Source organism: Typopeltis vanoorti, chromosome 7, assembly GCF_054136105.1.
Source record: "Typopeltis vanoorti isolate ZY-2024b chromosome 7, IOZ_Tvanoo_1.0, whole genome shotgun sequence".
In the NCBI taxonomy this organism is placed as follows: Eukaryota; Metazoa; Arthropoda; class Arachnida; order Uropygi; family Thelyphonidae; genus Typopeltis; species Typopeltis vanoorti.
Window position 1 is genome coordinate 76,518,213 of NC_143555.1, and position 17,391 is coordinate 76,535,603.

Genomic DNA, 17,391 nt, shown 5'->3' on the forward strand with positions numbered 1-17,391 from the left:
TCTCGTACAAAGGAGGAATGTTTTTTCCCCTCCCTAAAACTCCGGAATTTACTCCCACAAAATAGATAACACGAAGAGAAAAACACACTGTTATCAGGTAGGATATACTTGCCTCGTAACCTCAATTGCTTTGCTGCTACTAAAGAGCAACTAAAGAATACGCTGATCATATATAAATAATCAGTTTAATCTAATAATATTTTACTTCCAACACTAATTTATTATGCAAATATTATTTGCAGATAAAAGAAAACCTTGTGGATACTTTTCTTCTGAAACACAAATTCTGTTTAAATCTACTTTCGAGAGTTAAAATAGATTTCCGTTTTTCCATCAAACTTTTCGGCAACCGAAAGGCCGCATATTTATACTGCATTCACATGCATCGTATCGAATTGCGCAATTGTCGGTGGTCTCAAGAAGTATCGTGCATTAAAGAAAACAGCGCATAATATTATACCGTATTTTATTTACCGCTTTATAAAGACGCATCGCCTGCGTTCTACCGAAGGCCTTAGCAATACGTAACAGAAGTTTGATAAAATTCTTCAAAGTGGCTGTTGCTGAAATCCGAGGTGAAAAGTTTACCAGGCAAACGATCAATTTTCCATTACTCTCCCTTAGTAGGCAGTGCTAGAGGAAACAGGAAAGTGTGTTCTTGAGGCGTGTGTGTGGTAAGATAAGGCAGGGAGGCGCTAAAGATTTATGGATATAGATTACTTACGGTGGTAGAATGAAGTCTCGAAGGCAACCAATTGCTAACAAGAGGTATGTGATCGATTAGGTTCTTATAAACTCTCTCTCGTGTCATTAGCCCCTGTTCGAAATACTCTTAAGCATAATTTGTGTTCCACTTCTTAATGTCAAAAAAGGAAATCTACATCTTGAGCGCTAAAATCTCAGATATTTCTTACACAAACAGAAAAAAATAAAATTATTTATAACCACAGAAATTGAATTTCTTTATGCTATGAATTGATAATATTGATATTTAACGTTGTGATTTTCCTTAACGAATCAAAAAGTAGGCTTATTCATTGATTTACACAAACTCAAACGTAGTAATTTTTATTAGCATAATATATACTTAATAAGGCGAATTCAGATTTTAAACTCTAGATAATTTACATTTCTTTGTCTCGTATACCTAGATATCTATCTATTTCTTTATGAGACTTTTCTCGGAAAAAGCCAGATGATCTCAAACTTTCATTGAAAGGGGGGGGGGAGAAAATGCTTCCTAGCACGCTATTTTTACGATGTAACCAAATGACAATTAACTTAGTTTCAGGACATTTTGTGTATTTCCTAGGTCGATCGCAACAGGAAGCGTAGGAGGAAAACATTCTTTTTTTTTTTCATAGAAAGAAAGAAAAGTTCAAGTCCGACGAGGAATGTTTTATTGACCCCCCCCCCCTTCTTCCCCAGAAAATACAATCGATTTACAGACAATACACTCGCCTCACAGACTTAACTGCCTCAGAATGGAATTATCGTTTTCATGTTAGCATTGTAGACTGACCAATGTTATTGTGTCACTGTAAGGTGTATCCGCACTAAGTCGTGTACGCATATTTCCCGTTTTGTAGTGATGACGATGGTGAGAGGAAACCAAAAATCATTACTGATATTAAGATTAAGAACTAATGTGAAGTTGTCCCAGGAACGTTACCATTCAGAGCATCAAAGAAAATCAATCAGACACTAAGTGGCCAGTGCGAGTGCAATATATAAACAACACTATAATTACAACATTTGAATCAATCCAAATATTTATTTATTCGGATCAAAATACTAACGAGATAACCCATTATAATCTTCATGATCACATCAATACTGGGTAATGGAGCGTCTGATGAATCTTGCGCATATCAATTTCTGTTATTTTGGTTTTTGCCTAAGAATCAACGATAATGTGATGTAAGTCCTATAAAAACGATATAATTGGGAAAATAATAACCATGAAAGATTTGATCATATGATGTTTTCTATCCTGTAACAAAAGGAGTGACATTAACGTTCACGTTTTAAGTAACTGAAAGTATCGAAGTGGTTCATCGTTTTCACTGATGTAGGATTCATAACGAATTACCCCGATTATTGGAGGCCAAGTGGTTGAAAGAGTTCCATCCAAGACTTTATTGGATTATCCATTGATGGCGCTAAATAAATGTATTATAGGTTTACAACCTTTCAGTAGTAGGAGGTGAAGTAAAAAAATCACACATGGTTATGTTTAGAATTACATAGTCGGTAATCGGTAGAATATTTAATTCAGCAAATGACACACTTTCGTTTCAATTAATTCAGCATGCTGATTGGACCCCCACTGTTACAAATTTATTACACTTTGTACATTAATTTATACAATATATTATATTCTAGTTTTCTTTCAAACACAACGTGCGATTAAAATATTTCTGGACTGACAGCCATATCATCCTACAACAGTTAGTAAAATCTACTTCATTTAGATCTTCCGCTACACAGAGTACAATGCTCTGGAATATTGGCAATCCACTTAAAAGTTACAGCTTCGCTGTTAAGAGACGTTAGCTTTAGAAGTGTGATTATGTTGTGCGATCGTTGTTATTTCTCGTTAAAAAACAACAAAAAATGATACTTTAATAACAGCGCTTGTCCTCCAAGTTCGACTTCAAATGGGAACAACTCCCACAGAAATCTTCGAGATGCTTAAAAAAAAAGCAGCTGTTATTCCGCATCCTTCTTCAAAGATCTAGAGCTCTGCCATTTTTCTTTCCCAGAACTCTAGTTGGCACTGAAGCAAAGAGGTTTTATAACATATAATTGGGGGAAAAAAATAAAAAAAAAGAAATTTGATATATTTGCCGAGTTCAAACCATTCTTGAAACCATTTGCAAGAAGTATTCCTGCAAATATTTTCCAGAATGGCTCATTGGTGGACTTCTTGTATCAAGTCTCCCTTTAAAAATGGCATACGAACAGCACTGAAATTTGCCGACCCGTTTGGCCAGGTGGATAACATCTCCACTCTACAACCAACACGTATGGATTCGAATTTTACTGTAGTATGGGTGTCTTTAGATAAATGTCTTTAGATAACAGATAATTTTCAGTCCCATATGAGACTGCTACTACTCGCATTTATTGGATACTTGAAGTGGCTTAAAAAGTGCATGGCTGCTCCTTAGTGCAAAGTTTTGGATTATTTTACCCCTAATCTATAGGTTTATAACATTTTGTGAGTTGGACACACATAAAAGGAAAATTGTTGTCTTTGAGAGGAGAAAAACAAAAGGCATTTCCGTTATTGTCAGCATGTATGGATAAAAATAAGAACATAACTAGTTCATTAAACTGTAAATTGCTTAAAAGAAATAGCTTGCAATTTACCTGTGTGTGTTCTTTTATGGGCTTTCAAGTGAGAACTTTTTGTATACACTTTTTCACATCCATCAAAATCGCATTTGTGAACTTTCCGTCTCCTGAGATTCTCGGAATACATTTCTGTCGACAATCCATCACTCAAGCCAATTGTGCCGTTCAACGTGGCTGAGGCAGGAAGAAGGGAGGTATTTAGCAATTGCGGTGTAACCACTACTGAAGGCACTGGTGAAGTTGGTAAACGACTGTTTTGAAGAATGCCGTTAGGGAGAAACCCATTCATCAGAGAGGACGCTGTAACCTGAGACCGTTTGTGTAAATGATGTACCTGAGCCATAGTCCTGGGAGAATTAAATAATTATTAGAGTTTCTTTCAAGTTTTATATAACATTTAAACATCATATTAAAATTTTATTTGGAAAAAACGATATTAGTTACACATATCAATCAACGTAGTAGTAGTAAATATTAATTACGTTATCTATCTATTAATACTATACAATATTCATTTAAGCCATAAACACAAAAAACATTACATTTATCAGAATACAGGTTAATGGATCAACGCAGTTTCCAAAGCACACATTTGAAAGAAGAAGAAAAAAGTTTTATTTAGACGTGTGACGGTTCAAAATGTCAGTTCTTTTACAGGTCGATCCCTTCAAAAATTTTATTTATTTTTTCGGCGATGTGCTTAATAAAACGCAACGGAAGTCTAGAAGATGTTTGCATTTAAGATATATCATTACGCTTTCACAAGTGAAATAAATGAAGAAAATGGGAAAGACTATTTAACCACTACACATGTAAATGTAACTAACAACTGTGTCCATCAAAGTATTTTAAAAACATGAAAATATCTACACGATCGTCTTGCAAGCCAAAATGTGATCGGCAGTACCGTCAGGAAGGTACACTATATCCTGAAAGACAAACTTCGATTGTTCTGCAATTTCTACTAATGGAGGACACTATTTATGTAGTTCTCGATGAAAGATTTTGGGAGAAATTGGCTACTCACATCCTGTCAGTGGACACCTTAACCAAAACATTACAATAAAAGACTGCAATACGGACTCGGGAGATTGAAGATAGGTACTACCAAGGTGATATGAGATGCTTTAGTATTGCATGAGAATTCCATATTCTATCGATTACTGTGCCAACTTCTTTTAAAGTTTCAGTAGCACAAACATTATTTATCTATTTAGCTATAAAATAAATTTTATCTTTTCTTTTAACACCTTAAGTTTAACACTAAATTAAGTTTATTTAAAGCTTCAACTTTATAGCATTTCTCTTCAATATTCACAGAAAACAAATACTCCCATAAGAAACTCTATAAGGAAGTCTAGCTTAGCACGCTTTCTAGAATGAGAATTACTGTTTATGTGCGAACATACGATTGCAATAGGACCCATTCCATTAGCAGTACATATACAATTGCCCATTTTCTAATACATAAATAAATAAACGAAATCACGAGACTGAATTTTTTGACTCTAATTACCGTATATTTGTTCTTAGCGTGCTCACTTCGCGAAATCTCTCACAGAGCTTAATTTTCTCCAGTGAATTCCTTCTTTTTATTATGCTGCAGTTCCTCCTAAAAAGAGATTTTTCACCTCGAGAATAAATTCAAACGAGTCATTTTGTTTTGTATACTTATTGTTGGGTCAGGTTACACTGCAGACCATCCTGTTGGACTGGAATCTTTCAAGTCCATACTGCAGCTACCTTAAGGGGTTTTCACTCATTTATATTTTACCATATCCAGAATTAATGTTGCTTCAGCCACATCTAACTTCTTTAATGGGACAATCCGCATCATTCTCGCAACCTCCTCTTGTCCCATCATTCTACTTTTTCAAATTACATCACCAGAAAGGAAGAGAGTTATGCCCGTCATTTGGGAATTGCTGCGTTTCTTTCTTCACGTGCTCAGCAATTGTTGAAGAGCACGTTAGCGGCAAACAAGCGTTAAAGGGAGAAAGAACGCGGTCGAGGAGAGCTGAAACCAAACTGGAAAGAAAAGAAAAAAAAAAGTACGTGAGACTGTGCCTCGCCAAAATGATGTAATTACAGGCAGCTCATCTTCTCCGGAATGGGGTTAGCGGGAAATGTAGCTGACCACAACAGAGAAAAATTTCTGTAATCAGATATGTGATAGGTCCCTGGTTGACCTTGGATGAGTACAGAACTAATTTCATAAGCCGCGAGACAATGTCTGAACATTGCTCTCACTCTCTCTCATAGATCGTAATAAACAGCCGCTATACAATGGACCATAATCGGAGACGAGAAGGAAACAACAGTATAATATGCCCCTCCCATTCTCCCATTTTTTAAAGAAATGAGTACTTATGATACTGGAAGCAGTTCAACGTCCTGAGCTCTATGCACCTTTTCCAAGTCCTCAATCTTGCAAGATTTGCTCACTTTATAATAATAACAACAATGAAAAAAAATTCTTTTTGTTCCTGTTTCTACTAAGTGGCGAAGGAAGATAACCACAATTTACATACCTCAGTGATGTGCGCAAAGCAGGCCGATGTCGCAACATCGGCCTGCTTTGTTATTATCAGGTGGAAATAATGATCGAGGCGGTTATATAATTCAATTATGGAACAAAAGGAGGGTTGCCAGGCTGGAATAGTCAATGAGGCAGAAAAATCGTTCCTTTCTAAGGCAGACACCGGAAAAACAAGCTGTAAAGAAACGTAAATGCCCCCCCCCATCTCTCTGTCTATTTTCCCACCCTCCCTCCCTCCCTCTGCCGTGAGATATGGAGGCATCTTAGAATAGCAACCTGTTACTATTCTAAGAAACTGAACACAAACGTTTTTTATCACAGGCAACAAACCAGAATAGTACAAACACGCATATATTTGTATGATGTTACAGACAGCACTTTATTTGACCTTCTGACTTGAGGGCATTATCTGACAGAAGACTCACAAACAACCATACAAAACTTCCATGTGCATTAAAAGCGCGTCTATCGGCTGGTGGTTCTGAATTCCTGCTGAAACAACTAATGCTATGAGGTCTGCTCATCCATCCATTTCTTATCCGTCCAAGACGGATCAAGTACCCCGATTAAGGGCTTTAGGCAATTTTAATGCAGTACACCTGCATTAAAATTGCCATTTCTCTGCTGTACACCTCTAGGCGGGGGATAAATATTGTATGTCTGTAGAACTGTGTTCATGGGGGGGGGGGTCGGTTTATCTGTTCTTAGGGACGAAAAAACGTGTTTCCTGGAGGGAAAAACCTCTACCTCCGCATGAGAGCGGCTAACTCACCATTTGATTGAAAAGACTTGATAAAGTTCTTCACGTCGTAGACGGGTTCGAACCCGGGTCTTTTTAACAAAAGGACTCGTCTATACTAACTGAGCTACGGAGGCTGCCGTCTTCAGATTATGTCTATTAACTGTTCGTATTCTTCTTTCCGGTTTGCTTATCTTGCAGGATAAAAAATAAAACTAAATAAGTTTCCGAAAGGAAAATCTTTCCACTCGATACGAGACTGAGTAACTCAATGTCAGTTAGTATGACAATACCTACTAAATCAACTTGTTAGAAATGATCCATGATAATTTCATCTGAACATTAGTAGAGCATTTTACGATCGGTTTCATGACAGAAAAAAAAATGCACTCTCATGATCGAATTTAAAAGACATAGTTCTTAAAGAAATTCTAACATTATCATGAAAGCTGATAGGAAAAAAATTCGCTAAACTGCTACAATGATCCTCAGAAAGAGAAATCAATGAAAAAGTGATTAGCCACCTTATATAGGAGGAGATATGTTTTATGATTTGGTAACTGCCAAAGGAGCCTCCGTAGCTCGGTTGGAAACATATGCGTTCAAATCCCGTCTATAATAAAGAACCTTATCAGGTCTTTTCAAAGGTGAGTTAATTAGTCTCATATGGAGTAGAGGGCTTTTTTTTTCTTCCAAAAATTGGGTTTGTTTTTCGTCCCTCACCGGTCTCCTGAACCCACAGATCTACAGACACAGAATACTATAGGACAAGAAAAGTAATTGGGAAACCACCGTGTTCTATAATAATTCCCTAATAAAAGTAGCACTGCTATCTCACCAACCACTAAGTTGAGGAAAGCACTCACAACTGCTATTGATGAACAGAGAGATCAGAAATCATTTCTCTATCGAAATTTTGGACAACTGCTGTTTTCGAAACAGGATGAAACTTTCAGACAAAAAAAAAAAAAAAAATCGAATATCCTGTGTTCAAATTAGAATAATTTATAAACATTACTAAATACCTGCGATTTCAGTCATGAGGCACACAATACATATAAGATGAATGGAGGAAGGGTGTCAATACTTTTCCTTGTATGGGGGCGCAAGGACACACCTTAAGGGATCGTTGGCTTATACTACCTACGGACTTCCTGAATGAAACAATTTATGACATGAGGCGCAGCTCCATGAAATCCGAACAGCATAACAAATAGACTAATGCTTTTTACAAGTATTTTGAGACGTCTTAATGCAGCAGTTTCTTTCTTGTATTTTTAATCGAATGCAAGAAATGTGACACACGTCTATGCAGTCTAATATCAAACTGGTCTGTTTATTGCCCCTGAGAAAAAAAAAGTGCATTATAACTAGATTAGCGAGTAAGAAATAATAACAAAAAAAAATGATGAGAATGAGGAAACACAACTTTCAGAATATAAAAGTAAATTATTAGTGAGAGTGGGATTGAAAGCAGTCTTCGCAATGTTTAAACTAAGTACAGAAATGCTTTTATTATTCTGTTTGTCCAGCTTACGTAACGTATATATGGCGCGTGTAAGAAGACTATATTCATTTCGTTCGCCAATATCTGTCGAGTTTATTCTAAATGCGATATGTGATATTATTTAAACTGCATACTGAATTGTTTATTTTAAGATTTTTTTCTTGCCTAGTCGTATGCTGTTTATATTGGCGTCTATGGTAACAATAATTCATGCACTTGTGTTAAGAAGGCATCGTTAAACGAGTGCTTGTAAAGTCAATACAAGTGGCATTTGTTAAAGCCAATACAGTGAAAAATAAAGTCACATTAGAACATGGTATCCGTGACAATACGAGCGAATATTTCAATCTTGTGACCTAAAATCCAGGAGAAAAGAATTTTAATCATAACCTGTTGACGCCCACACTGGAAAAAAGTGCACTGCAAGCACGGATCATTTACAATTCTGCCCTATGAATTATTGGAAAAAGAATTACGGCTGTCAGTAACACTCTCCCTGCACTACATTCGCGTAGCGATGCTAGCTAGGAAGAACAAGCTAGATATTCCGCGTGTTCAGTGACGCCTCCATTTAAGTAGTGAACACTTACTAAATGGCCCAGTTCCGAGTGTAATGGGAGGGCTTGGAAGTTGACGTTTGGGCGGGAAGAAAACAACAACAACAATTGTTTCTATGAGGTGATAAATGATACTGCCATAGACGTTGTAGAAATGGACTTTGCTCCAAGTCACGAGCTTTGGGAAACTCGGATAATTAGGCCCTACAGTGGTCAACACTTTCACTGGGAACAGCAATGAAAAATTATGCTCGATCTTCTCTTTCTAAAAACGAGATTGACAGACACAAAGTGGAAGAAAAATATTAAGCAATTGCAACGTCTTCCAATACAGAGAACAGTCCCATGTGATATTACACCCTCATATGAGAGAGTAAGAGAGAGATTTGCAATAATTCCATAGGTAATCCAATAATAATTTCTAAACTGGTGAGACTTTCAGGTATGAAGTTATAGCCGCGAACATTAGTCTCTAAGTTCTCTGAGCCCATTAAAAAAAAAAAAAACACCTTCAGGAATCAAGATATCCAAGTATATAAGATACAAGATAAGATACAAGATATCCAAGTACCCGATTAAACGCCTCTTTAATTGAGTAATATTACATCCGGCATTTCTTCCCTGCTCAGTTAATCTCGTATTATCGAATTTGTGGCATGCTTTGGTATTAAATCTAGCAATAAAGTTTTAATTTTTTTAGATTAGTAATTCAGAAAAAATATATAGCACGTGCCACCGAAATATTACAAAACACTTCGAAAGGCAGATGTTATTTTTTTAAATTCAGAGAAGCGGCAAGGGAAGCAGTAGAAAATTAAGATTTAAAAAAAAAAAAAAAAAAAAAAGGCGAGTTTTGCGCTTTTATGTCGCGAGATAACGTAAATATAAGACTTATATGCATAAAATGTATATTACAGAAATTCTAATAGGATTCGTTCCCATTAATCTAACCGAAAAGTTGTCACGGAGGGAGAAATGTATTGAACTTCGCGATATACAGCTGTGTAAACTGTGGCCGAATGAGGCCAGCAGTCGTGTTATTATCTGAGGCCTCAAAAATACTTATAGTGCGTAGTTTAGTATATTTCTGAAAAAAAAAAAAAAACGAAAAGTGAATCATTTTTTAAAAATTTTCTTTTAATCCCATCCACGAATGGTAGGTAATCATTAGTGGGATAAGATAATTTGGAAACACTGCTTCAGATCTCCAGTATACCGGATAACGAAAATCACTGCCATCTAACGCTACAAACATACAATGGTATGTGGTATAGAAATGAGACAATGATCACACGAAAGAAATTCCATATGTATATTTCTGATCAAAATAAACTGATGTCACATTAAGTTTCTTCAGTTGGAGGGGAAAAAAGACTCATAGTAAACAAAGCTGGCATTTAAAACGCAAATATTTCTTAACCGGTTCTGACACAACAGAGCTGGTTTTCAAATGACAGAAGTTACCGACTTTCAGCGAAAAAAAAAAAAAAAGGAAGGAAATTCTTCGATATGTTAGGCAATAAATTAGGTAACCTAGGAAAAAGCACATTAACGGTCGGTTTTATCTCAAAGAGTTTCTTCTACAAGCGCTCCACCGCGGCTCGTTGACCTCTCGTAAGGAGGAGGACAGGAAGACCTCCCCAGTAAGTTTTTTTTCCCTTCTTTACTTATTTGTGAATACAAAGAGTATAGAAATGCTACTGAGAGTTTATATGCATTAGCCATATGCTTCGAAAATAAAAAATAAATAAACCATTGCTCGATATCGTTTACAGATGCCATGAAGTAACATGACTTTGACTAATTAACACAACAATTCTTTAATTTTAAACTGATCAAAAGTTGGCGCACTCACAAGCTCCAATTAATTTCTCTCTCTCTCCGCGCGCGCGCACACACACACACACACGCACGCACGAAATCTCCTTTCACTCTTTAATTAATACAACTTTAAACTACCAAGATAACCTGTCTTATCCTCTCTTCTCGTATTGCCCTGTGAAAAATCTCTTCTGTGCCTCTCTACACGACAGGATTTTCTCATAATCATACGGTATGGTCATCGCTTTGTCTCTTCCTCCTGTTTGACAGCCTCCGTGCTCCACATTCTCCTTAATTTTTCTTTACAGTGACAAAATTACGCAGTCCTGATTTTACCGTAGCTATTCCACTAATCCTCTCCAATGTCTCCTAATCCTCTTATCCTTGAAATCTAGGAGAGAGAGTAAATATATATATATATATTTACGGGAAGGTACGGCACCATCTCGATCCCCCCCCCCTAATTTTATCCGTGCTCGGGACAGGCATAGCTGACGAATCAGGCCTATGGCTGGGTCTTAATTATTCCTGGCTGTAATCCATGTGCGTTCACGAATCCAGTTTGCGGGAGGAAAACCCCCCAGATAAACTAGGGAGAAAAAACCCTGCTGCCCACGCCCAAGACCGGCTAACTTGGCCATGTCTGAGAAAGATCCTTAATCTCCTCATGTCAGCGAGGGAATTGACACTCCTTTCCCAGGCATATGGTTGCGAAGCACATAGTCACTCGGCTAACCGCTCGTGTGTGTGTGTGTATACACACACACACACACACACACACACACTAGTTACAATATATATATATATATTTTTTATTTTACTTAATCCTCTTCTTTTACGTTTACGGTGTCGAGGTTTTATTCTTGCAACCGCATATATATATATATATATATATATATAAACTGAAGTTAAGTTTGAATTGTCGTTATAGTCCAGTGGTGTTCAACCCGTCGATCGCGGAGCGATTTTTGGTCGATCTCTTGTTCATTCCTCCTTACGTACAAATTTAATTAAAACTGAAAACATAATATTTTATTTATCATTATTTTGTGTTATTGTTTAATTCTCTTGAAGTGTATTGCTATTGTTTATTTATTTTTCCTTAAAATTGTCAAATTAGTAATTTTCTTAAAAGTCCGGGTAAATGAATTAATTTGGATCAGTGGAAGACAAACAGCGAGCCGAGTGAATACGATTATAAGCAAAGCACATCGTATGAGTTTCGTTTATAATCGTGTTTACTCGTAACTACATCACACACACTTCCCACTACCCACTGTTAGAATTTCAGTTGAGTTTCAGTTGCTCTAAATTTATCGTTGGATTTACCATTATTTTGTTCGCTAATTGATAAGTTATAAACATTTTTTATTTTAATAAAATATTTAAAAGTTATTTTTTTTAATTTGAGGATAATCATGAGTGTATCAAAGAAATCGAAGACGTATAATTTTCACAAGGAATGGGAAATGGATTATTTCATTACAATCGTAAATGGAAGGTGTTGTTGTTTGATTTGTAATTCATCTGTAGCAATTCCGAAATACGTGAATCAAAAATTATAAATTTAAAGGCAGGACTTTCTGGACAATAAAATATGATTTCGAAAGTAATAAATAAACCAATATCAGCCACTATTGCATCTTTGAAAGTGTGTCATTTATTAGCAAAAGCAAAAAAGCCTTTTACTGATGGAGAGTTAATAAAAGAATCGTTTCTTGCAGCAACAGAATCTTTATTTTCTGATTTTAAAAATAAAAATGAAATCATTTCGAATATTAAAGATTTACAACTTTCCAGAACAACGGTTATGAGAAGAGTTGAAATTTTAAGTGCCGATCTTAATACTCAATTAATGTCAGACATTCACCAGTGTGTTGCATTTTCATTACAATTTGATGAATCAAACGACTTCACTGATACTGCTCAGTTAATGGTATTTATTCGCATGGTATTTCAAGATTATTAAAGTAAAGAAGAGCTTTTGAAAATTGTACCATTATTGGGAAGGACTAGGGGAGAAGACATTTTTCGGCATTTGATGAATTTGTGAAGCAACACAAACTTCCGCTTTTTAAACTTGTGTCTATTACTACTGATGGTTCTCCTGCAATGATAGTTAATAAATCAGGCTTCATTTCATTATGTAAAAACGATGACAAATATCCAGATATTTTAAAGTACCACTGTATTATCCACTAACAAGTACTGTGTAGTAAAAGATTAAACACAAAAGATGCTTGGGATATTACATTTAAAATTGTAAATTCTGTTCGAGGAAAAGCTCTGCAGCAATGGCAGTTATTTAAATTACAGGCAGATGATGATAGGGAACTTCTGTTGTACAACTGTTCGCTGGCTTAGCAGAAGTCAATTTTTAGAAAGATTTCTTGTATTAATTAACGATATAAAAATTTTTCTTGGTGAAAAAGGAGATATTTATCCACAATTGAGTGATAAAAGATGGTTGTTGCACTTATAATTTTTAGTAGATTTCTGTACAAAATTAAGCAATTTAAATTTAGAGTAACAAGGTAGAGATAAAAATTTAATTGACATGTTAAGTTCAATAAAAGGTTTCCAACAATACTTACTTTTATTAAAGAAAAATATAAATGACCGCGAATTTAGACATCTCCCATATTTATTAAAATGTTTTGAACAAAATCAAATGATTTAAAATCTTATGATTTAAAAGAATTTATTCGTGAAATAGAATTAGTTGAGGAAGAAATAAATTCAAGATTTAAAGATTTTAATAAAACTGAAATGATTGTATCTTTTATCAATAATCCATTTCAAGAAAACTTGAACATCGCAGAAATTTCAAATAAAATTAGTGGGCTGTTTGATATAAACCAAGCTGAAGTAGAACTTGAGATAATAAACATTCAGAATAGTTTACTTTTAAAATCAATAAACAATGAAGTCATTTGGAAGTATACACATGAAAAATTTTCAATATTAACTGATATTGCGCTAAAAATTCTGTCGTGTTTCGGATCGACATACTTGTCAGAATCCGCTTTTTCAAATATGAAGGTCATAAAAAATAAATTAAGAAACCAAATTACAAATGATCATTTGGATGATTGGCCACTTCTTCATATCAAGCTGACTATGAAAATATTGCGAGGTCTAAACAATGGAAAATTTCACATTAACTTTTTTTTTAAATCAACTAGCATTTCCTGTAACTTCTGAGTTTGCAATCAACCTGTTGTTTTTGTTAACTTTGGTTTTCCAAAATAGATAAATAAATATTTTATTCCAATATATTTGTTTTATTAAAATAATTAAAAGTGATAAATAAATTTTTAAATACACAAATAAAGTTTTTAGTTTCTTTAAAGTTTTTAGGGCTGGGAGAGTGGGTCCTCCGAAGTTAGTGAGCGCATTTAACTGCATAGTTGTGCGTAATCAGATATCAGGTTGGGGGAACGTGATCTATATAAGAGAGTAGATCGCCGAATAACTTAGTATAGAAAAGTAGCTCGCATAGTAAAAAAGGTTGAATACCACTGATAGTCTGTTCTGTTGTTCTATTGTTGTGCAAATGCGAGCGTATGAGTTCACGCGTACGCAGTATCTAATGGCAGACCTATGCGAGTCAGGTAGACTATAACTGAGGTTGCTGTTGATGTGAAGAAGGGTCTAGGACAATTTCTTTGAATTCAACTATGCGCTGTTCCACTTCATCGTGACAAATATAAACGTTTGATGTTGCGTTCCAATCTACTCCGTATTGGCGGCCTTCATCGTTTGTCTTCACTGAAAATAAGACATGACTTGAGAGTGCGCTCGCTCTGATTCTATTGTATGAAATGTCTCTCTGATGTTCCTCTAGCCGTAGGAGGATTGACTTCTCAGTCTGGCCATAGTATGGCCTCCAACAATCACATATTACTTTATATACACTGGGGAACGAAGATGGTTATGAGCTTGTTTTGGGTGGCTTAGAACTGATCTTAGTTTTGGAAGAGTTGAAAAACATGTTTTTATATTAATTTTTTTCAAAATTCTTCCTAGTTTCCGGGAGAGCGAGCTGATGCACGGTAAAGAAATATAACTCTTGGGGTTGTTAGAGTTCTCTGTGTTGTTTAGAGGGCGCTGGTATAGTTTCCTCTTAATGTTTTTGAAAGAGTATCCATTATTTAAGAAAGTTCTTTTTAGATATTTTAGTTCATTTTTTAGTTCTTCTTCATCGGACAATACTGAGCGAGTACGGTGAGCCAATGATACCTAACTTTTGTGCGGGATAGTGATGTGAGGATGCATGTAGGTATCTATCTGTATGTGTTGATTTCCTGAAGATTGAGATCCTTAAAGAATCAGACATCTTAGTAGGCTTCATGTCTAGAAATGAAAGGGAACCATTTTCTTCAATCTCAACGGTAAATTTTATGTCTTGGTGGAAGTTGTTTAAATGATTTAGGAAGACGTGAAGATTCTCTACACCATGCTCCCAAATAAGAAATACATCGTCCACATAGCAGAGCCATATTCTAGGTTTTAATGTTGTTTTAGAGATGGTTTTTTCTTCGATATCCTCGAAGAAAATGTTGGCCAGAAAATGTTGGCTACCCACAGCTTTGTTCTGTTTATAAATACCCGAACTAATACAGTGTGAGAGGAGAGCAAAAATCTTTTTACAGATCTTGTTTTTTCAAAATGCTGAAAGCATCTTGCGTTGGAACATTTGTAAAAAGTGCCACAACATCAAAGCTCGCCATAATATCGGAATTCTTCAGCTGTATATCTTTGATTCTTTGAAGCGAAGTCCGTTGAATGTTTAATGTAAGAGGAAGATTTTCCTACTAGACCTTTTAAGGAGGATGCTAGATATTTTAATAATTTATATGTCACTGAATCAATACTATCAACTATTGGCCTGAGCGGACAATTTATGCACCTTTGGAAGGCCGTATAATTTTGGAATAAGTGGATGTAAGGACCGAAGAGAAAGACGTGTGTTTCTTGGAAGTTCATTGTCGTCTTAAGGAGATTGTTTGTTCGATTATGTATCTCTCTCGTTGGGTCTCGGTCTAGTTCAGAGTAGGTATCTGATTCTAGTAACGTCAGGATTTTTTCGGAATAAATTGTTTTGTTTAGTACAACCGTTGCATTGCCCTTGTCTGCTTGGAGGATAATAATATATCTATTCCTTTTAAGTTTTTTGATAGTTAGTCTTTCACCAGGAAAAATGTTGTCGACTGGTGGTTAATCGTAAATATTGCCTCCATACGAAGTAAATGTGCGTCTGCTGTAGGAAGCAGTGAGCTAGCTTTTTCTATTTAAGAAAGAAACAATTCTCTAGCGATGAATTTTGGGGAAGGAACAAAATTGAGACATTTTGAGAGAATATGCTCTTCTTCCGGACTAAGAGTGTAAGATGATTTGTTTATTACTAATGTTTTAAGGCCTTCATGATGCTTATTAGGTGCGAATCGTTCTTGTGTTAATCTGAGTGAATTAAATTTCCTAATTAGCTTATTAATTATCCTAATTAATCAATTTAGATTTATTGATTTCCTGAGTTCTTGACGCCCAGCACGTGCTTATCTCTTTTATGGTGTTCCACGACACGGGGATCTAAAGATACTGCTAAACGATTTTCCAAAGTGAGTTTTTTTCCTAAAGAGATAGGCTAAGTTCCCTTTCGTATCACGAAAGGATTTCGTGACACGAAATCATTTCGATTAAAGTCGGAACGAATAAAATTTTATTTTCGATAAAAATCGGAACGAATCGTTTCGATTCGTTCCGATAAAAGATATAATTTCGCTTTTGGTAAATTTTACGCGCCCTTTCCGTTGTGATGATTTCCTTCAATTGTAGGAATTTCGGAATGATTGAAAAGGACTTACAGCGTTTTAAAAAGACAAGCCTGTTGATGAATAGTCCAATGCTTCTAGTGGTTTTCTGATAAGCTTTTGTAAGTTAGAATGTATCCTCTCAGAAGGAATATGATGATCATTAATTACATTGACTCCGTGATTAGATATGTTCATCTTTTTTTTGACTGATTGAAACCGAGAAAATAGATAAGTTAATTTAATGGAGCACACAACATGTTTCGTCAAAACGACTTCTTCAGGTGTGGTAACACTTAAAGCAAATTTTAAAAAAAAAACATAAAAACACTGTGCCATTATAATAACAGACTTGTAAACTGAAGTTAAGGTTGAATTGTCGTTATGGTCCGTTCTGTAATTCTATTGTTGTGCAAATGCGAGCATATGAGTTCACGCGTACGCCAGTATTGAATGGCAGAACTATGCGAGTCAGATGGCCTATAACTGAGGTTGCTGTTGATGTGAGAAGGGTCTAGGACAATTTCTTTGAATTCAACTATGCGCCGTTCCACTTCATCGTGACAAATATAAACGTTTGATGTTGCGTTCCAATCTACTCAGTGTTGGCGGAGTAGATTGGAATTTACAATCATTGTCTACAATGATTGTAACTTGCACCTGGTCTTTTAGCTGGTTTGCACATTTTGCGGATTTCATCCTGCAAACCTGAACTCATGAAGAACCATGATAAAGATTCTTCACTTCCTAGACATGGGATTCGAACCCAGGTCTTTCCAATCAAAGACATTAAAAGAAAAAAAATTAATTTCTGGTCCTTATTTTTCATACGAAATCAATATTTCATAATTCGCATCCTCTTCTTAACAGTGCATCATCACGTTTTAGTAAAGTCCACTACACGTCTACGTCACATGCGGAAAATGGACAGTTTCATATGTCTAGCGAATAGAATATCTTGAAGCGAGATCTTTTTTGTACATAATAACATCGGTTGCCTGAACAGATCTGGCAGCAATAGCATCTGTCATCGTCAGTGACGACAGTTTTTGGGT

The 17,391-nt window shown here is 35.6% G+C and overlaps 1 protein-coding gene across 1 annotated transcript in view; it reads right to left on the reverse strand.

Moving 5' to 3' along the window:
* Nucleotides 1–17,391, reverse strand: part of LOC150104794 (uncharacterized) — an 87,768-nt gene that overhangs the window by 18,177 nt on the left and 52,200 nt on the right. The window contains exon 4 of the mRNA XM_090395970.1: nt 3,376–3,707. Within this exon, the coding sequence (XP_090252096.1) occupies nt 3,376–3,707 (332 nt within the window). The remainder of the gene's footprint in view (nt 1–3,375; nt 3,708–17,391) is intronic.